At 40.8% G+C, this 27,403-nt stretch overlaps 1 protein-coding gene across 12 annotated transcripts in view; it reads left to right on the top strand.

Moving 5' to 3' along the window:
* Positions 1 to 27,403, top strand: part of MAGI1 (membrane associated guanylate kinase, WW and PDZ domain containing 1) — a 1,290,512-nt gene that overhangs the window by 1,021,788 nt on the left and 241,321 nt on the right. For 8 of the 12 annotated variants that reach the window (XM_078661547.1, XM_078661557.1, XM_078661552.1 and 5 more), the window contains one exon: positions 22,155 to 22,190. The exons of the other annotated variants lie outside the window; for them this stretch is intronic. In XM_078661547.1, coding sequence (XP_078517673.1) covers positions 22,155 to 22,190 — 36 coding nt within the window. The remainder of the gene's footprint in view (positions 1 to 22,154; positions 22,191 to 27,403) is intronic. 12 annotated transcript variants of the gene reach the window in all.

Raw genomic sequence — 27,403 nt, 5'->3', positions numbered from 1 at the left:
GACAGTGACTTAGCTGGTTAGACCAATTGTTCGTTGATGAGAAAGTGGCAAAACGGTAGAAAGTGTTTAATCTAAATCGAGTCAGTAGAAATCTGTCGTAATTAGATAGTTTCCATGTTAAGTAGGGCTGGATCATCACGGTCAATTGTATTGACAGGGAATGTTGTACAGAAATGTTATTTGCTTCGTTTGCCAAGCGGAGACCAGCTAAATGCATTAAGCTTTTGTTCTTTATCACTTTTCGTGATATCCGAACCATTTCGAGTGGGTGGTGATAATCATTTTCCATGCCTATGTCAGTCAAGAACCTCCTGACATATTGTAACCATGGTATCTTTTTCACGTGTTGTAGCTTAAGACAATCCTGGACGATTGCTTGAGTAAGCATTAACTTTTTAGACGTCCAAAGACGGTGCCATAATAGTACTGGTTGGATCCGTATAACGTCCGAAATATAGGACACTCCCAGTTCTAAATGGCACGTGAATGTGCACGCGCTTTGTGGTACAGCAAGTAGGAATCTTAAGAAGCTATTTTCCACTTTTTGTATAGACTCGACCTGAACATACCCCCAGACCCATGCCCCGTAAATGGCTGTACTAACTCATTTGGCCTGATAGATACGTAGCATCTCCTCCTGGGGGCGTTTACCGAGCCTCTGGGTAAATACTACTAAGGCCATTGTTGCCTTTAGGAACTGCAATTTTCTAACCTCGATTGCTCTTTTTCACGAACCCTTTTCGTCTATGACAACTCCTAGATAAGGATAAGTGGGAGTGTGGTCGACCCTGGATTTGTTTCTATAGATTTCATTTCCTTTTCTCAATTTGCGCCCGGATGTCATAATGAAGGTCTTTTTTATATTTATTTTTAAATCTAAGTTCGACATAAATTGGTTATAACGAGTCAAGGCGCACTGCAGTTCGCGAGGTGTACGGGCAATAATTACTGCGTCGTCCGCGTATAGGAGGGCGGGGATTGGTCTATTCTGGACGAGGGGAAGATCCTAGCTCCCGTCCAGCATGGCCGATTCCAGTCCGTTAGTATAAAGAGTAAAAAGGAAGGGGGCCAGGACACAACCCTGTCTTACTCCCCGCTCCGCCCTAAAGGGTGCGGATAACTGCCCGCCCATGCCGTATCTCACTCTCACTCTTGTGTTTGAATACATTTCCCGCAGGTAGTTGACCAGCAGACTGTCGATCCCCATTGCTGTTAATATGACCCAAAGTTTTGCATGATCCACACAGTCAAACGCTGCGGTAAGGTCTACATAGGCCATCTGCAGTCTTCCACCCATTGCGTCTACATATTTACTTCTAATTAACGTCAGGTTTAGGACCTGCTCGATCGTACCGAGACCTTCACTAAAACCGTACTGGAGGTCAGATATGATGTTGTTATCTTCCGTCCAGTACCGTAGACGTTCTAATAGAATACGGCCCACCACCTTTCCCACCGAGTCCAGTAAGGAGATGGGGCTGTTGGACTATTGCGATCCCCCTTTTTGAAAATCGGTACCAAGATTGACTTTGACCAGGAGGGCAAAAGGCCAACTTTTCCTGTGGCTTCTAGGACCCTGAGTAACAATGGAGCCCACATGTCCATTTTGAATTTGTATAGATCCACTGGGACCCCATCAGGGCCCGGGGCCTTTCCTCCTCTACTGGCATGCAACGCTTGCTCAACCTCGGTCAGTGTAAAGTCTAAGGCTAGTGAGCTAGGTTAAGCGCTTGAGCTACTAGGCCTTATCCCCGGGTTAGTGTGGGTTTGGGTAGAATCCTCTGTTTGGCCAAATATCTGTGAGAAATGTTCTATCCATTCCGATTCAGTGATTTTGACTTCTATGTTGCTATTCTCACTTGTACCAGAGAGAAAAGATGTTTTTATAACGTTCCAAAACTCTGTGGAATCGTTATTTTTACAGCTATTATGCAGGGCGACCCATAATTCCTGTTTTAGCTCCCTCTTTCTCAACCGAAGAGTTTTGTTATAAGCTTTCCTTAGGTCGTTTACCTCACTCCTGTCTCTATTGGATTTTTTAAGAGCCTAATGTAAATTTAAACAAAAATGATTGTCTGACCCAAATAATGGTAAACAGTAAAGATGAGGAAAAATGGCCTAATTTCTGCTTAGTTCAGAAATTGTCTCTTAAGCCAAAGTATAGATCTCTAGATGTTGTTTCGGTGTAGGGCGTGAAGCACACAATGACTTCTTTGTGAGGGCTACCGTGCTTACAAAAGAGTCCTGAGCAGTGATTTCTGTACACCTGTAAATTTTATTGTTGTAAAATCTATAGATTAAAAACTAATTCAGGTTAAATTAGTGAGAAAAAGCATTATAGCTATAGGTTGTGAAAGTATCATAAGTACCACACACATGCAATTTCTGAATCAAATAGTGAGGAATCCTCTTTTATAAAAGACAGCATATTGGATAAGCATCAAAGAAGGCTTGATTCCCAGAACGGGATCAAGTGAAGTCAAATGCAGTTGAATATTGCGTGGCTTCTGAGAAATGATCTCAGATGCGTTTTAGCTATTTTTCTTTATTGTTGATCCACATTGGCTTGTTGATCTATGTTATGCAATAAATGCTGAACCACCAATTGATCTTATGTTACTCCTATTCCTACATCCTACCCTATGTTTGATCCTACCTCATTTGTGATGCATACACTGCCATACTTTCTGTCAACCTTTGTATTTGTTTTGTTTGTGCAGTTTTCATTTAATTTATAAGTGTATTTTTTTCTTTTTAACATTGATTTATTTATTTTTCTTCTGGTCTTAAATTTTGATCATGGCCTCCTTTATTTTACTTGAGCCCGTGTTTCCATTCATCTCCAGTCATTCAGAGACCTAATGGTAGACTGACTCAAGCTGCATAAAGATGGTTTTCATAGCAAAATTGTCATATGTCTTAAACAAAACTCAGATATAGATTTGACCAACAGCTAAACATGCTGATCAAGTGCTCCATTTCATCTGCAATCCATAAGGGCAGTGTAGGCTGACAGTGTTTCGTGACACCTCTTCTTACCTTGAATATTTATTAGTAAAGATTTTCTTTTGTCAAAGAGGCTGAATCTACACTCCTACCTATCTGTGTGGGTCAAACGCCTAGAAATAGAAAAGTCAGAAGTAATTAATATTATTTTCACAGTTTGTCTGATATAAAGCAAAACTCCAATGTCAACCCCACATGCAAATGTTTTCAAGCCTTGCTTTGTTTTTGGAAGAATATCAGTCTCTGGGCTCGAGCTTTGTGTCAGCACCTTTGGGCTATTTCCAATGGTGCAAGGGCTGATACCAAAGCCATAAATTGTTGACCACTACAAAACAACCCTTTATGTCCAGCATCTCTGATTTGTTGCCACTGTGTCTTATATTTCTGACGTGGACACCTTTGGTGCTAGCTGAGGTATTCATTTGAAAATTTAGATAAGATCTATGGAGAGCTGGGTGAATGGGAGCTTGAACTAAACAGTTGGATGTAATATAGGAGGATTATAGCATATATTTGAATTAACGTGTGAGGATTTTAGCACATCTTTGACTCAAAATGAAAATTCCCACTGTAGGAGCTTGTCAGGAACTGCAAGGCTGACCTTCTTAGGCCTCATGTAAAGGGCGACTGAGTTCTTTAAATACTTTTGCGTTTTGTACATTGTCCTCTCCTGATAATAGGATCAAACAAAGCTTTGGCTAGGCATTGCAGTATGTTTCACCAATACAGTAGGTACACCTTTTTTGGTAATTGTATTCAGGTGCGCTTTAAACAACAGTTTATGGTGGAGATAAAACGTTGAATTGTTAATGATATGAGTATTAGAGCTCAACAGGAGCACAGACCATAGACATTTTGCAGTGCTAATCTTTTCGGGATTCACATGATTTTCATTATTCTGCTATCTAGAGATTGGGTCCAGAAAGAATTGTTCCTTCTTTCCTCTTTTTGGGGGATGTCCACTTAAGAGGTGAGTTTAATCCTCTCCCCGATAACATCAAGTGTATGCCAACAATGCACCTGCGCATGGTCTATCTTTAGACTTTTTCTGCAGTTCGGTTTAGAAGCAATAATCCACAGCACTGGTCAAAGACACCAAAGAACCTGAGGAAGGCACCAGAAAAGATATACTTGGATGATGACAGCACAACACTGAGGAGAGATGGAAGTCTCCAAAGATAATCCCTGAAAATACAGGGTTTTGTGGTGGGCTTTGAGATTTGGTTGGAGTACTAGTCTGTGGTTGGAAACCCTTTGCATTTGTTCACTGAAGGGACGGAAAACACCCCTTCTAGATTCTGTCCCAAGAGCCATCCTAATCTAGCAGAGAAGGGCAAACACCATTCGCAATTTGTGCTTCCCAAGGATCAGCAAACAGAGTGGTTTAAAGCATCTCCTGAATTTCTCCCAAGACTCCTTAGAGTGAGGGAAAAGCAAAGTTGGGTTCATTTTGCCATGGCACAGTGTAACCAGTCCCTTAAAGATATAGAGTGATGAAAAAAATCATAGAAGATACTGAAGACTCAAGGAGGGAGAAGAGGCCCTAAATGAGGCACAGAGGTAGAAGTTTAACGCTCCGTCCATCATCCCCTTTTGTATCGCTTTGTTCGCCCTAAGTGTGGCGGGGTATGCTCAGACGTGAGTCCCTTGTTCACTTGGCCACTGGATTCAAGATAGCCTGGCTGATGAGGATTATGAATCCGAAACCGGTCCCAGGATGCTTGTTTCCGGTCCAGGGAAGACATGGCTTGGCAGTTCGGGCTGGACTGTTCCCATAAGGCACAGGGTCAGACTGATTTGCATATAGCCATGTCTGAACTGGGGTGGCTGAGTGAACTAAAGAATGGTGATGGATTAAACCCAGATCAGTTGACTGGGGGTGAGTGTTTGATTTGTTCAAACGCTCCGTCCATCATCCCCTTTTGTATCGCTTTGTTCGCCCTAAGTGTGGCGGGGTATGCTCAGACGTGAGTCCCTTGTTCACTTGGCCACTGGATTCAAGATAGCCTGGCTGATGAGGATTATGAATCCGAAACCGGTCCCAGGATGCTTGTTTCCGGTCCAGGGAAGACATGGCTTGGCAGTTCGGGCTGGACTGTTCCCATAAGGCACAGGGTCAGACTGATTTGCATATAGCCATGTCTGAACTGGGGTGGCTGAGTGAACTAAAGAATGGTGATGGATTAAACCCAGATCAGTTGACTGGGGGTGAGTGTTTGATTTGTTCAAACGCTCTGTCCATCATCCCCTTTTGTATCACTTTGTTCGCCCTAAGTGTGGCGGGGTATGCTCAGACGTGAGTCCCTTGTTCACTTGGCCACTGGATTCAAGATAGCCTGGCTGATGAGGATTATGAATCCGAAACCGGTCCCAGGATGCTTGTTTCCGGTCCAGGGAAGACATGGCTTGGCAGTTCGGGCTGGACTGTTCCCATAAGGCACAGGGTCAGACTGATTTGCATATAGCCATGTCTGAACTGGGGTGGCTGAGTGAACTAAAGAATGGTGATGGATTAAACCCAGATCAGTTGACTGGGGGGTGAGTGTTTGATTTGTTCAAACGCTCCGTCCATCATCCCCTTTTGTATCGAGAAGTTCTGAGAAAACATATACCTAAGAGACCAAAAGATCGCAGTAGGGTTGAGATCCCAAAGCCACCCTTAACACCAAAGCACAAGGCAGCTGATGGGAAAACAAAAACCAAAGAGCCTCATGGATTGAAGATGAAAATCGCTGCTAATGCAGACCTTCACACCTCAACTAAGAGGATTGAGGAAGATAAAAGAGCCGAAAAATAGGACAGTTCTAATCTGAAAAAGAAAGAAGGACCCAACGGAAAGCCGATATGGTACCTCATAGGACAGTCTGACAGCGAGAACTGAGACGAAACTGTTGGGGGTGATGGTATCATGTATTCCAGTCAGTCAATTGCAAGCACTAACATTACAAGACCCATACTTACAAATACGCATTGGCGGAGAGCCATGAGGATAAAGCCACATGTTTTGCCTGCAGTTATATCCCATCTCCACGTTAATCAAATAGTACAGCTCAGCTGCCAGCCTTTTGCTAACAGCTAAAAACACATGCAGAAAGAGCCCTTAATATTTGAAGATATAAGGAGAGCATTAAAGTATTACCTACAAGAAACAAGACCATGTAGGAACGGAAGCAATTCTTTTTCTCTTTTGCACCCGCAGACATAGAGTTGCCATTTACAAAAGGAACCACTTCTAGGTGAATAATGCAGACTTTCCAAACTATCTAGAGGGGTTGTCTCTGGAATAAAGACCAAGAATTCACTCTGCTAGGAGAATGGGAATGACCATAGCCTTTGTAGCGAACATATCCATAAATGAGATTTGCATGGCAGCATGTTGTCAGTCCACACATTCACAAAACACTTCTGTTTAGACATTCGAGTTGATCAACAACAAACTTAGGGGTCTAATTAGGAATCAAATAGTGATCCTGTGCTTATTGTAGCCATGTCAACAGTACAAGGGTACAATAATAGTAAACCTAACAAACCAGATCACAAGATGTGAAGCACCAGTAAACGCAAGTCACCCCTAGTTGAGGATTCCCATCAAAGATCTTGTATGAATCAATATTATCATTTGGTAATCCTTATCGGGTATTGTGTCTCTTGATCATTGAGACCAGCATATCCAGATAGCCAGTTCGGGGTAGCGACCCACAATCACTCGGTATTACCACATGATGTTGATGTGATGGGAAGTGCAGTGTAAATAAAGATAAGTGGTGATTAAAAAAGGATAGAGAGTTTAACCAAAACTAATTTTAATAAATGTTAGCCCCTTCCCCATTAAAAACAAGAACAGTGTAATATCGTCATCGCAGTCCTCACAAATAGCTGCGGGGAGACCAACATGTTTCAGCCACCACGGGTTAATTCCTCAGGCTTTTGTCAGGGTCTCTATTCTATGAATATACTACTGCTTATAAGTGAATAAAGTGTGAAATTTCTTTTTTTTACAAAAAAACACACACAAGTGAAAAACCAGTAAAGGATATAATGTTCCTTCAACTATGTCAACTCCTCTCTTCGGCACCTGGTTGAGTAAATACTGTATGTGGAGGACAAACGTACAAGTAAATCACAATCAGCTACACTGGTCCGTTATGAACAAAATACATTGTTTCTCAAACTTATGCAACTTCTTTACTCACCCAGAGTGTCCGGGGAGTGGACCTCACCTCTTCCTGGACCTGGCTCAGGATATGTGAGACCCCGCTCTACAATAACAGAAACCGACTCCGTAAGTACCAAAAACCGAGGGATCAGACATTAATCTGCTCTGGCAATGTACATAATACGAAATCACAAGGTCTTCTGTGTATGGAGCTCATTAACAAACATCAAAAGGTTCCCAGGTACAACCTACTCTCCATTCCACTGTCAATTATAGGCTGAGTAAACATTAGCACTATATGACTAAAGCCAACAATCAAATCGCAGATTGAAAAAAGCGCCTGGTATAAAGCTAGTAAGAAACGGTAGAAATGGGTTCCTACCTGTCCGTCGTTGTCTCAGGCAGTGACTGAGTCAGGGGGAGGCACAGACACTCCTTCGTTCTGACTATTTCACTGTTCTGGTATTGGAAAGCCACCCAATCGGTGCCTGTAAGGGAGGGGCTGACCCGATCGCCACCTATGCAGGAGGGGCTGAGTCCATCGACTGGGGTGACTTATATTGACTGCCACCTTCAATTAACACACCCGCTGATATCAAGAATCGATTCATACCCGGAGATAGCAGGTCAGTGTCTCATATCTGAATGCCGGGTCATAGGACTCGCGCGCGTAACCTCGCGAGACTTCCCAGTATAGAACTACAAAGTGACGTCACATCTCGTTTCGATGTAGTTTCATTCTTACAACTTCCGCCTCCCGTTACATACACAGAGTGCGCTGGGAAAAAACAGAAACTACCAGATGACGCAAGCCTGCGTCGATCGGTAGTTTTTTCGGGGATGTAGTCATAACAAACTATTGCCCGCTTGAGCCTTAAGAGTGTCTAAATCTCTTCCCAAATGTACCTGGGCAAAGACCATTTGTTCGAGGGAATGTATTAATGTATGGTTTATTCTGCAGACCAAGAGCAAAAATACTCCTCATTCATCTACCATACTATTTATACTGTCACCTCCCACTGAATAGTAGGGCTCAGATTAATTATTAACGAGCATAGGGAAAAAAATGTGTTTAGTGATTATGCATATTAGTTGTGTTGCTTCTTACAATCCTCTATATAAGAGGTCTAGTCATCACCATTGTTTAACCCTTTAAAGTATACATCACATGACGGTCACCATACTCTCGCCTGCATACAAATATATTCAAGACAAGTTGAACCAGGGAATGTCATCGTTCAATCCTTGTCTATCTGTCCCCAATTTGAAAACCCACCTTTGTTCACGAATGAACAGGTATCTAGACACATCACTCACATGTGGTGGAATATATGGTTTCTCCAAGACATGCCACTTAAAGTCTGTTTCTGCATGATTATGTGTGATGAAGTGCTTGGTGAGTTTAGAAATGTCTTTCTTGCAACGGAAAGTACTTTTGTGCTCCTGCATCCTCACGCGCACCTTCCTCGTGGTCATGCCCACATACCGTTCGTTGCACGTGCAAGTAATGAGGTAGATCAAGTTGGTACTATTGCAGTTAGAAAACTGCCGCAATTCCCAAGGCCGATCAGTACCAATGTCCACACTTGTGATCTTAGTAGTTAGAGGGCAAACAGAACAACCTCCACATGGATGGTGACCTACCACCGGAGGTAGGTCCCATAGAGTGCCTATCTCTCTCCTGGGTGTAACTTTAGGGCGAGTGTGTACCAGACGATCCCTCAAGTTTGTGGATCGTTTGAAGGCAAAGAGCGGAAATGCAATTTTTTCTTTACCACTGTTCAGAATTTTCCAATGTTTTTTGATCACTTTCTGAACATAATTCGATTTAGTGTTAAAGGTACTCACTAAAGTTAACCGATCCAGTGGTGGTTTCTCTGCACGAGGTTCAAGTAGTGCAGCACGATGGTTATTGGCTGCTCGTTTATATGAGCGCTGGACCAGTTTTTTAGGGTAATGTCTCTCAGCCAACTGCTTGGATAGATCATCTGCATGGCGTTTAAAAGTTTCTGAGGTAGAACAGTTCCGATGAACTCGAAGAAACTGTCCGAAGGGCAGATTATCCCTCAGTGACTTGGGGTGCTGACTTTCGTACAGGAGAAGGGAATTCCTTGCCATTGGCTTGTGGTATAGTTCACTCTCCAAACCACTCGCGGTGCTGTAGATCGAGAGGTCCAGGAAAGGAAGTCTCTCTTTACTCATTTCAATAATAAAGCGAAGGTAGTTATTCTGACTATTGAGCCATTGGTGAAACAATAGGACCGATTCACTAGTCCCTCTCCAAACCATCAGAATGTCATCGATGTATCTTTTCCACCAAATTATAGATGGAAAAAAGGGGTTGGTGGAGTGCAATACTGTGGTTTGTTCGAACTCATGAACGTATAGGTTCGCCAGGGAAGGGGCAAAAATGCTGCCCATGCTGGTCCCAGAGACTTGATGGTATATCTGGTCCTCATACATGAAAACATTTTCTTTCATGGCTATGGTAGCCAAGGCCATAATGAACGGCACCGGGGTGATGGAGTCCAATTCCGATTCCTCCAGGATGGATCGGATGGTATCTTTAATCACCACTTATCTTTATTTACACTGCACTTCCCATCATATCAACATCATGTGGTAATACCGAGTGATTGTGGGTCGCTACCCCGAACTGGCTATCTGGGTATGCTGGTCTCAATGATCAAGAGACACAATACCCGATAAGGATTACCAAATGATAATATTGATTCATACAAGATCTTTGATGGGAATCCTCAACTAGGGGTGACTTGCGTTTACTGGTGCTTCACATCTTGTGATCTGGTTTGTTAGGTTTACTATTATTGTACCCTTGTACTGTTGACATGGCTACAATAAGCACAGGATCACTATTTGATTCCTAATTAGACCCCTAAGTTTGTTGTTGATCAGTTGTTTCCAGTGGGGGATAATACTTAGGCTTGGTCTTTAAACATCCCTCTAGCCCTGCAATAGAGTGTGTTTTTTCTAGACATTCGAGTTACCAGAGAAGCTTGGGTTGGTCAGAAAATCTTCAGAAAGCTGCTCGCGAGCGTGCACTCCCTTCAACCCTCCCTCCTAAATGGAGGAAATATACCACTACACAGTCAATCGACAGCATGTGAATCCAGAAAATTCACACTGCTAAATAAAAAGGTTACTTACTTTTATGAGTAGTTTTGCAGCTTGAAGACTTTCGGATACACATGTGATCCTCCCACCTCCCCTAGTAGAAGTGTGGGCCCCAAAGAGACATAGATTATTATATATAATGTCAGATTTGTAGAGCAGAAATGGTCACCAACTGGGAAAAGAATCTGAAGATGGCAATTACAAAGTGGGTCACGGTGGGTGAACATCTGATATTTTACGGGGAGAGCTAAACCTACCTACTGGATGACGCCCAAAATAAAAAGAGAAAGAAAAGGCCAGTTCCTCACCCAGCAGCTACATTGGTAATGCAAGCCCCCACAGCTTTTTCATGTCTGCCTTCTTGTTCATTCAGTTCTGTATTCATTGCTGCACCAGTTTCAACCCACAGTCAGTCCAGGGGTGTGTTGCCACCGTGTCTGATGTTCCCATTAATATGTGAGGAATTGTTTTTTAGGAATGTGATATAGGACAGTGGGGAAGTTGCCATCTTTTAATATAGTTTGATGGTTTCTATAAATAGTGCTTATTCAGGAAATCCGTTTGCATTTGCATATTAGTTTAATGTAAGGAAAACGCTCAAGGCCATTAATTTTGAACTTGCGAATCGTATTTGCCTGCACTAATTAATAAATCTGCTGCTAATTTTTCTCATTAGCCCAGACTGACATTCTGTTAAAACATTTGAATGTATTAAAAAAAATTGTTTTTAATAAGAAATGCATCTAAATTGGTAAGTACGGACTTACCTTTCAGGGGTTTCCTTGATCTGAGTGGGTAACAATTTGGCTCCAGAGGACACGCATTAGACAATAGAACTAGGTTATTTAAGTTTGTGTATGCTATAATTACACATTGAAGAATGTTACAGTTTGGCTCTATGTGGTACATCGAAAAAGAAAGTAAGAAAACAAATTTAGATTTACCTTTGTCAAGTGCTCTTTTGGCTTTCCTAATCCCGGGTGAGAGTACAGTAGACAATTTAGCGGTGGGGCTCTTTACCGCGTTTCCCAATATTGTTCAATGTTTGTCTAACAAAGTGTATACTTGGATCGTTTACAAGATTATTGTACATATTGTGTCTGGTTTACACGGTTATCCCTTATGTTAGTGCTTGTTATTTGCATCTAAATATTATAAAATTTGGCATCCGCTTCTGGGCTTTTGAATTGGAAACCGCAGGGAAGACGCATTGGTAAAGCCAATTTATGTTAAGTATTCAGCGAGTAATGTGATAGGCTTTGCCAGTGCGCAAGCAGCTATATTAAAAGTATAGAAAGCAATAAAATATAGCTTTGTATACTTTCAGGATGACTGCCGCGTTGTGTGGCAAAACGGGTGGTCTTCTCGTGTTTTGTTGCGATGTTACACCACAATATGGCCATCTTGGAAGAGTAGAGATCAATGTTTTCATTACTTTCTACACTTTAACCTGGCCAGATGTTTGTATTGGATTTGCCATTCCCATTTGGAGGGTTTAAAAGTGTATAACCCTACTGCTGTTAGTGACACAAAGGCTGTAGGCACTGTTGGAATTGCCAAGGGCAGTGAAAAGACTTCCATTTGGCATGGGGTACGCAGGGAATATCCAAGATATCAGTAAAGCCACCATCCAGCACCTGGTGTGCCTTCAAGGAGTATCGGAGAGAGGGCTGGAGGGGGGGGGGGAAACATGTGTATGGGGGGGGTGAGTTAAAGTAAAGAGAGGAAGTGTGCTCTGAAAACAGACGTGCACTCCCATGTAGTGCTGCACAATAAATGGCCTGAAAAAAAGACACAAAAGTAAATATCTGATTTCAGCAGTGAAAGGCTACACACTAGCAATTCAAAAGCAAGGGCAAAAGTAATATGGTTCAGGTAGTGCGTTCTTTGAGCTGGAAGTTGAATATGGGTCCCACCGGCACCCTTTTTTGGGGACCGGAACTTATTTTTTATCAGGCCAGGCCTAAAGTGTGTCATCATTTTTCCAATCGAGAGATAAACAAGGACCCCCTGGGTATCACAAATACACAGATTCCTAGGGCAGGGTAAAGACAAATGCGAGTATAAAATCCTAGGACATCCACAAAATAAGTGACCATAGACGCTGGACCAATAAAAAGAAGAAAATGTCGGGAGATAATGTGTGTATTTAAAAAATTATAATATATTTAATTCAACATGAAATAAAAATCATATAGAGACTAATGAGATAAGTCAAACTATATGATACAATAAGACATTAACATATTAAAATCTTTAACACAATACATCAAATACATTCATTGAAAAGCAAAACAACCTCATAATAAAAGCATAAATCCTGACTAATAGGACACTAATATACAGAAAGACGATGTATACTAAAACACTAATTGTCAACTATTACAGATTAATTCAATGGACTCGACGCGCGTTTCGGCAGTAGGGGAACTGCCTTCTTCAGGAGTCGTTGATTAAACTATAACACAAGAAAACGCTGATATTTTCCTCGGTAAATTAGAAGGATTTGCCAAAAATCACGAATAGTAAGGACATTTGTTAAAGATGATACCTTTTTAAAAGAATATAAGAATGCCGACAGCAAGATGGTGCTGTTCCATTTAGAGAACCGAGTCGGATTGCTGCTTACCCCGGATTCCCCGGGGTAAGTCGGTGACACCGACTTACCCCGGGGAATAGCAGTTCTGCTGTCCCGTCGCCTGGAACTGCACCAATTTGCAGTCCACGACATCTTTATTTTTACGAGGATTAACCAGAAGTGGCATCTACATCTTTTAACCTCGGCGAAGCGGTCCCACTAACCTATCGTCTGGATGTGCACCCAACTGCAGTTTGTGACACTTCCCTCATATTAAGAAAACTTGAAAAAAGCAGCAATCCGACTCGGTTCTCTAAATGGAACAGCACCATCTTGCTGTCGGCATTCTTATATTCTTTTAAAAAGGTATCATCTTTAACAAATGTCCTTACTATTCGTGATTTTTGGCAAATCCTTCTAATTTACCGAGGAAAATATCAGCGTTTTCTTGTGTTATAGTTTAATCAACGACTCCTGAAGAAGGCAGTTCCCCTACTGCCGAAACGCGCGTCGAGTCCATTGAATTAATCTGTAATAGTTGACAATTAGTGTTTTAGTATACATCGTCTTTCTGTATATTAGTGTCCTATTAGTCAGGATTTATGCTTTTATTATGAGGTTGTTTTGCTTTTCAATGAATGTATTTGATGTATTGTGTTAAAGATTTTAATATGTTAATGTCTTATTGTATCATATAGTTTGACTTATCTCATTAGTCTCTATATGATTTTTATTTCATGTTGAATTAAATATATTATAATTTTTTAAATACACACATTATCTCCCGACATTTTCTTCTTTCTATTGGTCCAGCGTCTATGGTCACTTATTTTGTGGATGTCCTAGGATTTTATACTCGCATTTATCATTTTTCCAATCTCCACATGTGAGTATTTCCATTTTGGAAGCGTTCACTTTGAGATGGAGGAGTGTGGCTCAATGGTTAGAGCGGCAGACCCTGATGCAGAGTTCTGGCCCGGGACCAGGGTTCGATTCCCGCCTCGGCGGGGTCTCGGGCTCAATTTCATCGGACCTGTTAATTCTCGCCTCGGTGCCTACTCTAATCACGGGCCCCACCCTGCAACTCTGGGCAATAGCTTGCTTAGCCTCCACACCGGCCCCAACAGCGCTAAGGATGCCTGGCTTCACCCTGGGGGTGCCCAGGAGTGGACACTTCACAGGGAAAGCCAGGAGGGGTTCCACAGCGGTATGAGTATCAGCGCCAGGAAGCCGAATAGGCAACACCGCAAGGTGACCGTCTGGTGACAGTGCGCTCTATAAGTACCATGACATTTACATTTGAGATGGCTCCATGTTATCCACTGATCAATGACTGAGACAACTGAAGATTTGTGAGTTTCCAATTTTTTTTAGGGCTTTCCAGTTTAAGGAGTATTTGTGTGTCATCTGCATAGTTATAGCATGTGAGCTGAAATTAATTTTTGATTGCCAGTACTGACTTCATGTAGCTGTTGAAAAGCATAGGTGAGATGATAGAGCTTTTAGGGACCCATGCTCTTGTGAAGTACGGTTCGGAGGAGAAAGGTGGAGAATGGATGGCTTTTGTTCTGTTTTGAAGGTAGGATGTGATCCAGTCGAGGGCAGTCCCCTCTATGCTGGTTTCGTAGAGTCTTTGGATTAGAGTGTCATTGTCAACTGTGTCGAAGGCAGCGGAGAGGCCTATGAGAAGTAGTGCAACAAGTAACAACCCTGTTGCGGTCTACTTGGTTTTTAAGGTCATCCCAGACGGCAATGAGGGCAGATTCTGGGCTTCTTCCTGGACGGAATCCTGTTTGGAAGTTAGAAAGTACTGAGTTATCTTCAATGAATTGTGACATCTGGGCTGATGCTGTTCTTTCTATCAGTTTGATCCGACAATCACAGACCAATTAAAAATGGACTGCTCCTGGGCAAACTGGTCTAGGTTAGTTTTTTTTAATAATGGGCAAATGTGTGCCTTTTTTTTTTAGGTCTTATCGAAAGATTCCAGTGGTTAAGGACTTTTGTTGAGTCTTCTTACTGGTGTGGCAACAGAGGTAGAAGAATGTTCTTGAATATTTTTGGTGAACAGGGGTCTGAAGGGCTGCGGGCAGGCCTGCTTGCTTTGACCAGATCCATTAATTCACTTTGTGATATTTGCTTGAAGAAATGGAGAGGCTGTGTTAGCCTACTCTTGGAGGGTATTTTGGAAATGGGTTGGTGCTGGTGGTTTTCCTTTGTTTTATATAGGAGTCCAACATGTCTAATTTGATTGTGTAATGATTTGCCAGTTTGTCAGCGATTTCTTGAGAAATGGGATAAGTTTAAGTTTAGGAAATTCTGTCAGAATGTTGTAAAGTTCTCTATTTGCACAATTAGCATTTCTAATTTTGTCTGGATAGTACCTTTTTTAAGCTTTTTGATACCTCACTTCTATAATCTGTTAAGTTTCTGTAGGTGAAGTTTGTGTTAACTACCCTTTGTTTTGAGTCATGTGTGTTGCAGTTTTATAACTTTCTGTTTTAGTTCTGTATTTCTCCTAAGTGCTTGTTTACTTTTGTCTATTTTGTTGTTCTGAGGGTTATTAGGCTATCAAAAACTTCCTGTAGCCACTTTTGTCGTTTTTAATGGAATTTATTGCGTCTAGATCTATGGATGTTAGTTGTGTTTCTAAGTATTCAAAATGGTGTTTGTTCCACGGTCGATAGGTGGATGCATGTAATGTGGTGTTAGGTATGTTGCTTTGTGGTGTTTTATGTTAGAAAACTAACAAATGGTGGTCTAACCATGTAACTGGAGTAACCGTTTGAAAGGTAACTAGTTCTGGATTTGCAAAAGTGACTTCTAGGATGTGTCCAGTGATGTATGTGTTTTTTTTGGGGACGATCTGATGTAGGTTCAGCGTGTTCAGGCCAGTGAAGTTGGTTTTTGGATGACGCATATTGAGTTTGTCAAACCAAATGATGAGGTCACCCAGAATGCATAGGTTGGAGTGTAGTGTTATCCGGTTTGAAACTGCATCTAGAAATGTCCGGTAATGTTGCATTGCTTGGTGGACATCTGTAAAGGAGAAGTTACCGGAAGGTGGTTAGTGTAGGGTTGCATCGGGTGAAGAGGGCCTCACAATCTGGTATGGAAAAGTCGCCGGCTTTAGTGAGATGTATTTTTCGCTTGAATATAATAGCTAGTCCACCTCCTCTTTTGCCTATACGATTTTGTGTGATCGTTTGATAGCCTAGAAGAACGGATTCATGCAACACTGGAACCATGTCATCTCCCAACCATGATTCCATTATGAAGAGTAAGTCCGGTTGTGTCAGTGAGTAGGTCATAGATGTGATGCTTGTTTTTAGAGAGTGATCGAGCATTTATTAGTAGGCAGTTTAGAGATTGTGTTTTGGTGATGGTGTGACCTTGTTTTGTACTAGAGTGAACAGTATTTTATAATTTGCACCAGGTGTCTCATTAGTGCTGGTATTCACTTTATTTCTCGTCCAGCGGACTTGGAAGACATTTTGATGGGTCTGCGTGTGTAGATGGTGTTTGATAGCGAGTTGGTGAGCTGTGTTGTTTTTGTAGAGTAGCCTTGATATAAATATAAATACATATATATATATATATATATATATATATATATATATATATGACAAACACCATTCCTCCACTCTCTTGAAAGAAAGGCACTGCTCACGGGACTTTAGGCACACGAAGGTTTAATCTTCAAATACAACAATGTGGCAGTTTGCAGCAAGTCCCTTTAAAACCCAACGCGTTTCAGCTGACTCGGCAGCCTTGTTCACGGGTAAGTAGCTGGATTGTGGCGTTATGACTGCACGCCTTTTGAAGACTACCAGGTTCCAAAGTAGTCCACGTATACTACAATCCCCAGCATGCAATGTAACACCTTTCTCGTTTCTTTGCCATTTTGGTGCAATTCATTATACTTTCCCAATTATATTTATTTCGGCGACTTTGCAGTCATTCAGGAAACTTCTAGCAGGTGTTCAAATGATGCATGCATTTATCAAATGATGTCGCTATGCCACTGTTTCAAAGTCTGTAAACACCCCACGTGTGGCCTCCAGTCCATCGTGAAAGACAACTCACTTTCACTCCCTTGCCTGCATCTTGCTTTTTTTAATCGGTTGAAATCTTCATACCTTTATTTTCACATAGCATCATGTAGGCGAGTCGGGCTCCTTTTGGACACCAAGTCCGAAAATAAACATCCTTTTCCCCGTAAAGAAGCCTCGGTCTCACAGGGCAGGCAGTGCTAGGGGACGGAGCACCCCTATTAACACGACAAACACCATTCCTCCACTCTCTTGAAAGAAAGGCACTGCTCACGGGACTTTAGGCACACGAAGGAACCTAGCCTCTGGAACCAATCAGAATCCCAAACCTATCAGTCAATCAGAACCCTAACTCGAAGTCCATTAGAAACCCCAGATATAGGAACCAATCAGTGTACAGCTGTAACGACCAATAGGAAACTTATATAAGGGGCATGTGACCTTAAGCACAGGCTGATTGCCCGGTGGCAGGGATGCTGCTCCTGAAGACCAGAACCTTCTTGGAGACAGACAGGCTCAATCCAAACTTAGCAGGTCCAGGTTTTAGCCATGCAGGTAAGGCCCGAATCTTAGCCACCTAATATACTGCTTTTCAAAACACTTAAACAAATCACTTTTTTTCTAGCCAAAAATGAGTGCTACATGCACTTTCCAAACCCCATTTAAACCGCCTTGTTGTTTTACAATGTTGACCTCAACTGCTGTGAGTTCATGCATACTTCTGCCTATGTGTACAAGGATACCCGCAAGGGTCATGTTCGCGCTTTACAAAACTTTTCAAATAAATAAAGCAGATGAAGCAGTCTTTCAAACACACTCTTAACCTCTGGTAGTGTACTTTGCCTTTTTAACTTTTAACTTTAAAAATCAAATGACAAGGGATATGGGCTGGGGGCTTTCCCCTGCAGGTCTAAGCACTGGACAGAGGAAACTGGGACATTAATTCAAACAATTAGGGGTGGAAAAAACCAGCAGTTTTGACTAAACAGTTTAAACAATAATGCAGATGAAGTGGTCTTTTCAACACACTATGCTTAGCCTCTGAGGGTGTACTTTGCTTTTTGCCTTTCAAAAATAAAAAAAAACGGGGAAGGCCTTGCCTCTGCAGGCCTCGCCTCTGCAGGCCTCAGCACAGTACAGGGGAAACTAGGACACAAATTCAAACCGTAACGGGTGGAAAATACAGTAGTTTTCACAGTTGAATTAAACAGAAACTAAGAGTTCTATTTAGAGTCACAAAAAAACCCAGCAGTTTTAAAGTTTCAGAAAATAACATTACCATCTTTTCTGGTTTGCTCACTGGGATGTACAAATGCATTCTTCATGGATGCTATTCCCATCAGGAAAATGTTACACAAAATTTTCATATAAAATGTAGGCTCACATTATGTTAAGTTTTTACGTCATCAAAGTGGTAAATATTGCAACTTATCCCACCTTTTAAGGAATGCATTAATCATAATATCACCAGGTATGCAAGAACTAGTATCTGAAGTTATGGGTTCTTCCAAACACTTGAAATGAGCATAACAAACTTAATATGCAGACAGTAAATAAAATTGTAACGAATGTGGCAAGAGTTTTTACCAGTGGTTGTAAGAAGTGTAAAACATAACCCTGTTCTGGGTAATAATAACGATTACGTTTTCATTGCAAATTACGTGAATAAACAAGTAGGATCTAGAATTTGGGAATATTGAACATTTTCTTTGAGCATACATTTCTTGTAGGAGCAGAATGTGATTTTAAAGTAAATGATTACATTTCAATAATTACGGTTTCAGATAATATGATGACATGTGTGATCTTGTAAAGATTATTATGCTAGGCCCACATTGAAAAGGCTCTGAAGAACAAAGGCACAGTGTCCTTCCAGAGTATGAGAACTATATCTGACAGATAGTAAAACGTTCCTCGTATTATAATGTTTGGCGAGAAGTTTTGTATCCAGAATTTATTTGGAAATGCAAGCCAATGTTCACAAGGGAAATGAGAACAACTAAATAAATATTTTTTTGTGTGTAATTTGTGGTTGTGATCAGAAATATCCCTACAGGCTTGTTCAAACCATGCTTCACTTTAGAGATTCATTCTTAAAAATAGGTTTTTGCAGGACATGCATAGCCATCCTCCCCTTTATGAGATTTCAGCCATTCCTTAATTTGGTTACACATAATCGGCACCAGCACTCCTTTTCTGGGTACACCAGGACTTCAATTTCTTCATCAAACTTTGACCCAGAGCAAGAGAAAAGGAAGAAATAGGAGGAAGAGAACGATAGGGAAAATGTAACAAAGGGAGAACCCTGTGATGAAATACTGCAGGAGTGCGATAAAGAAAGGGTAAGATGTTGAGAAAAAACGAGGTATAGGGTGGAAGCAAGACAAGGCCGAATTGGTTTTCAGCAACCCTGGAATTCATCAGTGCCTGTAGTACACTCTAAAGAAAAGTTTGAGCCCCAGAACCTATTTCTGTACAACATAACATGTATTTGTAAAGCATACGTTCACCCAGAATGGTATCTTGGTGGTGAATAACCGATGTTTATTGTTACCAAACTCAGCGATACTCATTTTGTCGACCTCAGAAGTATAAAAGGCTGAGAGGACCTGCTGGGATTTGATCTTGTGACCATGAGGTCAAACACAAGCTCCTACAGTGGATGCATTAGTCCACTAAGCCACGAGACTCTGCCGATGTTTCTCTCTATTTGTTTTACAAATTCAACACTGATCACTCCCTTTTTAATACTAGTAATACTAGTCTGCCTAGTAATCGCGTTTCGGCCAGATGTGTAGCCAGCTATAGCATGTGTCAATGTGGCAGTGTAGATGGTTAAGGATAGTGAATGCAGTTCAGTCACTAACCTGGGCAACTCTCCATCTGTGCTAGTTGCAGGTATTCACATACTGTATTGCTGGTGGATTTCTTGTATTCATGAACCAAAATTGGGGCAGTAGTGATGGAGCTGATGCTAGTAAGTGGTGGGTATTTGTGCATCACAGGTTGCATGTGCTCGCTTTGCAGAGGGGTACAGGGAGTCATCACCACCTGTTCTACTTTGAACAGAATGCCCAGGTAAAACCACATCACAATGTGGAATTTTTCTCAAATAGAGTAAATAGTAATGAGCTTGACGGAACTCTCAATTCTCATCTGTAATAGCTTATGGGACCTAGAATCACTGTGTTCATCGCAGGTTTTGTGAGATTGTGGGAAGGTTTTCTAATGCGATTTGCCACATCCTCTGATCGGGTGGTGAATATGAGTGTAGGGGAGCACAGCAGGTCAGTTGCGTGTGTTGCCGATAGGGTAAGGTCATGAAGTGTCTTGGTTGAGCCACCTCCTGCCCTTGGGCTCTGCGGTTTTACGTTGGTATAAATATTTCTGCACCTGGTAAATCCAAACTTTGTATGGCACACCTGGTAATCCCAGGTACTGGAACACTGGGCTATGTAGAATCTGACAGAGTGGTATCCACGAAGAGACCGCTCCGACCTCCTTATGAAAAACATGTTTTAACTTTGTTTGGCACAGTTCTTCCTTAACATTTTGAAATGGCTAAAATGTTCAGACAAGGGCAAAACGTCCGAGGTGAACATGATGGTGCCAACATAAAATAAAGCTAAAATTCACATCAAACACACGTTTCTGTAGAACATTAAAGTCTGGGCAGGAAGACCAGGTAAGATCAGGGTGTAACATACCTATATATCCACCCAGCTATCCAACAATTGCTTCTTCAGTATGGGCATGACTACAGAATGTGATGAAGGTTGCACAGTGAATGTTTGTTCTCCAGCAGTTCCTTCCTGTGTAAAGGTAATTTGACATTAAAAAATTAGGATATCCTATAGGAAGCATGTAGGATTTTAAAGTCCATGAACTTCAGTCTTGCTTCCTGAAAGTGTTTTATCATGCTTGGACAGAGGGTTGACCAAGCACCCTCATAGGCTTTCTTTCGGGATGCTTTCTTTCTCCTTGGACATAAATCCATGTATCAAAATGATGGACCAATCAGCCAACGTTGTCCTTACTTCAAGTTTTTAAAAAGTCATGTACCCTTGAGAATTGTAAACTTGTACTCCAGTAACTTTTACTCATTGGGACTTCTACAAGCACATCTAATTGTGTGAGAAAGCTATAAGGAATTATGATTTCAAATCTTGGATGGATTAGATGTTCCCTTCTTGAATTAAATCCTGAACATTGTGCATTCCTTGAGAAAGCCGTATGAGCCTTAACACTGGCAGTTCCGTTTATTTCCCACCAACAAGGGGCAAGGGGGGAACTGAGAGCGCCTTTGTCTAATGCTCCTCAATTTGAATAGGTCTGATAAAAAAGGAACATTTGAAATAAATAAAACATTGATATACACATGGTGGGGGGCAAAATATATCCATTTGACCTTCTTGTTAAAATTGGAACCAATTCCTGGCCTCTCCAGCATCCTGAGACCTATAGAATTTGATCAGATGCTTTTACTCTAGCTTTAATGGCATAAACTTAAACCTTTACTACAGTTGAAAAGTATGCTCTCTGATTAAGTGATTGAGAAAATGGAAGTAAGCTATGTTGTATCAATTTAATAAAATCTGCAAATTATGTTAATTTGTGAATCAAAAAAATCCAGAAAATTGCACAGGGCAGTTCTCTCCTCTGAAAAGATAATTTATTGCAGGTCCCCTCTCGAGCACCTCACTTAAAAGCTAATCTATTTCAGTAATTCATAGTAGGGTCAAGCTATTAACTAAGCCAAATGTGAGTTTCCAATTTTCATTATAGTCTCTGTAACTGGAGCTAGAATGCCAAAGTATGAGACCTATAGGAAAATATTCTCTTTTTCTACTTCTCATGCAGTCATTCAAAAAAGACCTTGACAGCAAGGAACTGATTGCAGAAGTGCTTATGTATCTACAATTAGGCTAATTGACTTGTCACACATAACTTTGTTTCCTGTATGAAACCAGCTGTTTATTATCCTTGTAAAAGTGGGAATTTTCAGACAGGAAGGACTCTGTTCACCACTCTTTTTCATCTGGTGAATTCCATTATATACGGGTAAACTGATGGCCTTTCAGAACACACTAAATATGTTATTTACTATGACACAATCTGTGTAAATTTGGCTATGCCTTTTGCTCGAAGGAGTGTCTTGCTTGGTGCCGGTGTCTGAATTTTTCTTTTAATCTTTTCTATCTCGTTTACTGCTCTTGCCTTGGAGAAGAAGGGGTACACACCGAGGAACTGGACAGTGAACTAGGTAATTCACAGATGTAACCTTTGATATCTGTATGAAGAATGACCACAATGTATTGGGTGTTTGTGTGATGTGCTGATTGCCTTTCGAGCTTCATTCAGCGGGATACTTCACCATGCAGGCATATGAGATACATGTGTGGCATGCCCGTGGAGGACCAGTTTCAAAGGCACCAAAATTCATATTTTCTAAGCTTTATGGAGGCCAATGGTGCATGTTCTTATGTCTTGAAACTGAATGCTTGATTGGTATGGTAGTTCTCTTATACGGTGAAAAGATTTTACATAAGTTGCCATTGTCAATTGGGTGTATTGAACAATTTTACTTAGTTTAAGTAGGGGCAAGTGGAAACTTAAGGGAAACCAGTAAAAAGGAGCTAGTGAATAGTTTTTAATTTGTGCAGATGTACACGCAAATGTCTTTGATATCTGGTGGGTCAGTCCTCTAATCCAGACAGAAGGGTCTGTTTGACCTTGTGGTTCTAAGTTCAAGTAGCAGCAGGACCTTTTAGCACCGCATTCCACAGTCAATAAAAGAATCCCATTGAGTTTGGAAACCACATTTTTCTTATTGGCACAAGTCAATTTGCCAATGGTAGAACAATTTGCAAAGTAGAATGGTATATGGTTTTAGGAAACAAAGGCATGAAGTATGTTTATGCTTCAGAAGGTAGAACAATAAATGTGAATAGTAGTACTGAGAAGAAGAGTAGTACCACCAAGCAAAATCGTTGGAGGCTGTGAGATGAGACAGTGTGAATGACTGGCGTTGAATGATCAGCGTTGAATGACCATGGAATATATAGACGTTAATGTGAGCCAAAACCAATGAGTTTGAGTTCATGTGTGAGTGAAGAAGTAGTCAAGCTAAAACTTTGTTGCCAGGAAGAGGCAAATTTGACACCAAAACCCTCTTCTTCGAAGTTTGGTGGAACTTATGTACTCAATGAAAGTAGAGAAGACTTGTGAAGTGTTAATTTTTGTGGTGAGTTGGCCTTTCACTGTAGATTTTATAACAACATTTACCTGGGATTGTAGACAGAAAATGGTTTTCTAGAAAGTTTTTATTTACTATTTATTTTAATTAGATGTTTGATTTTTCAGAGTGAAATGGCACAAGGCAGTTGAAAGTCTCTTTATTATATTTAACAGCCTTCCATTGAGCAACAGGTGGCAAGGCCTTTACAAATTAAACAGATGTTTTATGGAACCCTGAATGAAATGAGCAAGATCTGGGAGGATCTGAATGTAGTAGTGAGGGGTTCGATTATGTTCAATATCAAAAAGGACATGTAATCTTCAGATAATTGCCTTCTAATATGAGGTGGCTAACTATGGTACAGAGACATGTTAATTTGGTGATAGATGAGAAGCAAGTAACCCTGATATTAGCCTTTGACCTTGAAATTAAAAGACCCTGGAATAACTCCCAGGATACAGCTTGAACATTCGAGGTAGAAGCTAGCGGTCAATCATATTGCAGAGCATTCTATAACAGTGTATGTTTGGAACATGTAACCAGACTGTCAATAACCAACACCTAATGTACTGCATCCTTCAGATAAATTATTGAGCAGGATTTGACACACATAGACTCACCCCCTGTAATTCATATTGCAAATATTTAAGAGATTTAAGGTTTATCTGGCATGTTTTGAATTATTTGCAATAGCATTGATGTAATAGTCTAAAGAACTGTCACTGCTGTGTAGTTTTACTGGATCACCTCTTGCTCTAATCTCTTAGCAAGAGTTAGACATTTGTTTAAAATAATTGTTCTAAACAACATTGTTTAATTAGACTTTTGAAAGAATATTTCAAGAGTTCATTAACTGAAAGATCATTTTAGAAAATGCAACTGATGTGTTTAACACAATTGTTGCATGATTTTAATATTTTGTTAAATATTATTGCATTTTCCTTTGAGTAGTCACCTGTGCATTTGTTAGTTAGTTTCCATTTTTGTTACCGTTTGAGTCAAGGTTCTAGCTCACTTCAGTTATTTGAGTATGCTGGAGACCATCAGCAATTATTGATTTTAAACTTGAAGAGTCCATAAATGATTATCCTGCATTTAGGGCTGGTTCAAAGAATATAGCATGTGTCACCAGAGTTTTAAATGATGCTACAATGATTAATAGTGTGATAGTTCAGTTCTGCATTCTAGCGCTATTGTAAATGGTGGATATGTTTGTTTTTCACAATAGCGGAAGGAATCAGTTAGACATATTTCTAAATATCTTAATTTGTACCTGGTCCTTTTTTGTTTGATTAAAATGCATAGAAGTGAAGAGCTTCTCCTGAAGCAATATTTGATCTTCATTTGCTAGACGCCCATCTCCGGCATGGCTGCCCATTTCCTCGAACCACTGCATCTGTTTCCGAAGGGTTTTAGGTATAGTTGTGGGTTATCTTTCTCCACAGTATTTCTTCATCGCTATGCCCAAGAATTTCTTGCTTTTTTTTATACCTAAAATAGATTGTCTATCTTTTACCTTGTACAGTTGTCTCTGGTTTGACGCTTGATTGACTCTGTTAAATCTGTCATGAGCACAGTAAGTCTGTTTCCTGTGCCGGCCAGTGACCATTTCCCAATGTTGTCAGTTTATCTCAAAATGGGGTCCTTTTATTGATTAGCACCCATTGTCATATCTTGCTTGTTTTTTGCCCAACTGTCTCATCTCCTTTCTGGAGTGTGTTTCTTATGCCTTTTGCTGGTGGGCAGTCATCCTCTGGCCCTTTCCTTTTGGGCAGTCATCCTCTGGCGCTTTCCTTTTGGATGTTTCTCACCTTTACATTCTCTTCCAGATGCATCCTCTGGCGCTTTCCTTTTGGATGTTTCTCACCTTTACATTCTCTTCCAGATGCTCCTCACTGATGTCCCTCTTGCTTGCCCTTCCACCTATACAGCAAAGTGGACCTTTGTCTTTAGGCCTCTTCATTACGCCAATTAGAGTGTCTTTCACTTCTTCCTCCTTCCAGCATGGTGTCTTTGCTGCCTGGTCCATCTGTTTCCACATTGGGGTGTATCTATCTGTTACCCACCCTCTGCTCTGACTGTATTTGTCAATTTGTGCTCACGTATTTCTTCATACACACTTGTAAAATATCTTTCACTTATCTTAACATTTTGCTTTGTCTCGTGCATGACCCTCATAACTAACACACAGTGCTTTGGCGGTCTGCTCTCCCTTCTCTTCAATGAATGATGTGATCGGTCTGCTGTATCCTACTTTTCTACAATTGACTGTGACTACCCTCCTCAATGTGCCTTGACCTGTCTGCTGTTCTCTTCATCACCCTGTGTTTGTGAGGAACCTGATGCCTTCCTTCCCTAATGTGTGTTTGCATGTTTCTTCTCTGCCCAATATGCCAATTCTACGATTATCCCTTTGTGAGCATTTTCTTTATTTCCTTGTAAAATTCACTTCTTCCTCCTTTAATGGATATGCAATCCATCTACCTATGAAGATGTTGCCCTTTGCTTATTTGCACGTTATAATATGAGTTAATTAATCCGCATAACGTGCACTTGGAGTGAGACCCCAGTATCTTTGATTGCTTTTATTATTCTCAAAATAGGACATTCATCCTGTGAAGGAATGGGTTAATTTGTAAGGAGTTTAACATTTTGCTTACTGTGCTGGGAGGCCTAAACTGGCAGATACCAGCAATATATTTGACTTGCGCACTGATTTTGGATGTAACCATGTAGAAAGTAAAGGGCCTATCCAATTCTTTTTGTGAATTTTAGATTACTTTCATGTATCTTGTGCTTTTAGTAGTTGAACTTGAGTGGTCCCTATGTTAATAGTATTTAAGGATTATTTTTGATCCACCTGTTGGACAAGGAGAAATGAAATTGATGATGCTAGATACTTCTTTGTGAAATGTGTTTAGAGAGGTACAAGGAAATATGCAAACGGACACAGCGGCCAGCTCAATGGTCTCATTAATAACTAGGTGATTGATGTTTGAGTAGCATGATTATTTAAAGGCCACAGAATCTGCCCGTTTGAGAATTTACTCTAAAACCATTGACAAAAGGACAAACTTTCCCATCCATAAAAATGGACCATGCTATAAAATGAGGCTATCGATGGATAGATTAAAGTATAGCTATGGGCTCAATCATGGATAGGCTTGCTCTGATTTTCGTAAAACAAAAATAAGTGGCCTTTGAGATTCTAATAAAACGTATCATGGAGGTTTTCATTGTACAAAATTAAATCTCAGAAAGAACAGCTGATGAGATATCACTTGAACATTTTTGGAAGGCTCTCGAGGATCAGAAGGTATGGATGATTTAATTTTGCCAAACAAATATTGGATTGTGCAAAAGATATGGGAAGGCCAGTATCTTCCATCATACCTGCCATGGTAAGATCTACAAGCATACGTAAGACTGTACTTCATACTGAATGGAACTGTTGAAGGGGTCCCCCACCAGCTCCCAGAAAGAAATGAGCACTGAATGAAGATCTGTACAGCAGCTCTGTTTCTGATCACTGTGATTAGATCATCTCTCTCCAAACATGGAGCGAATTGCTTTTAAAATGGGTCCATCACAAATTGAGTAGAGCTCAATTCGTTTTGTGGTGCTAAACATTTTTCAAGACTCTCAGTTTAACCTGCATAGTAGGAAATAACTAGTGTAAACAGTGCTATGCCACTGGCAGTGTGTGAGATACATTCTTTATGCAGATCAAATGATCAAATGATGGTAAATTCTAAACTTCCTTCTTAGAAAGCCCCTGCCAAACCCTCATACCCTCTCTTCAACAGGAGGAATGCTGTATTGCTTTAGACTGCCACTGGCAAGGGTCAAGCAATATTACTTTGCGGTACTGCTCAGCAAAGCTCCTTAAAAGCAGTTGAAAATCAGCCTTTCCCAGCCTAAGTTCTGTCAAGATTTGCTTAGTGTTCTGCCCCTAAGAAATAAGCCATTACGAAGTCTGCCTTTGCCTCTCTGATGATAGAATAGCAGTGCTTATTTGCTGGTATAACATGTTAAAGAAAATAAATAAATTGAGAACTTTTCATATGAAATGCTGAATATATCTGGTTGTTTAAATGCAAGAATAAAGATTTCTCAATGTCTAATTTGAGTGAAAAAGACCTATACTTTTGAAGGCTATCCTCAAGACAAGTTAAAAGGAAGGTGGAGGTGCAAAGAGATTTCAGGATTAGCTACAGGTTTGAATACACTAGAATATC

Source organism: Lissotriton helveticus, chromosome 9, assembly GCF_964261635.1.
Source record: "Lissotriton helveticus chromosome 9, aLisHel1.1, whole genome shotgun sequence".
NCBI lineage: Eukaryota > Metazoa > Chordata > Amphibia > Caudata > Salamandridae > Lissotriton > Lissotriton helveticus.
This window is presented reverse-complemented; position numbering and strand designations above follow the sequence as displayed.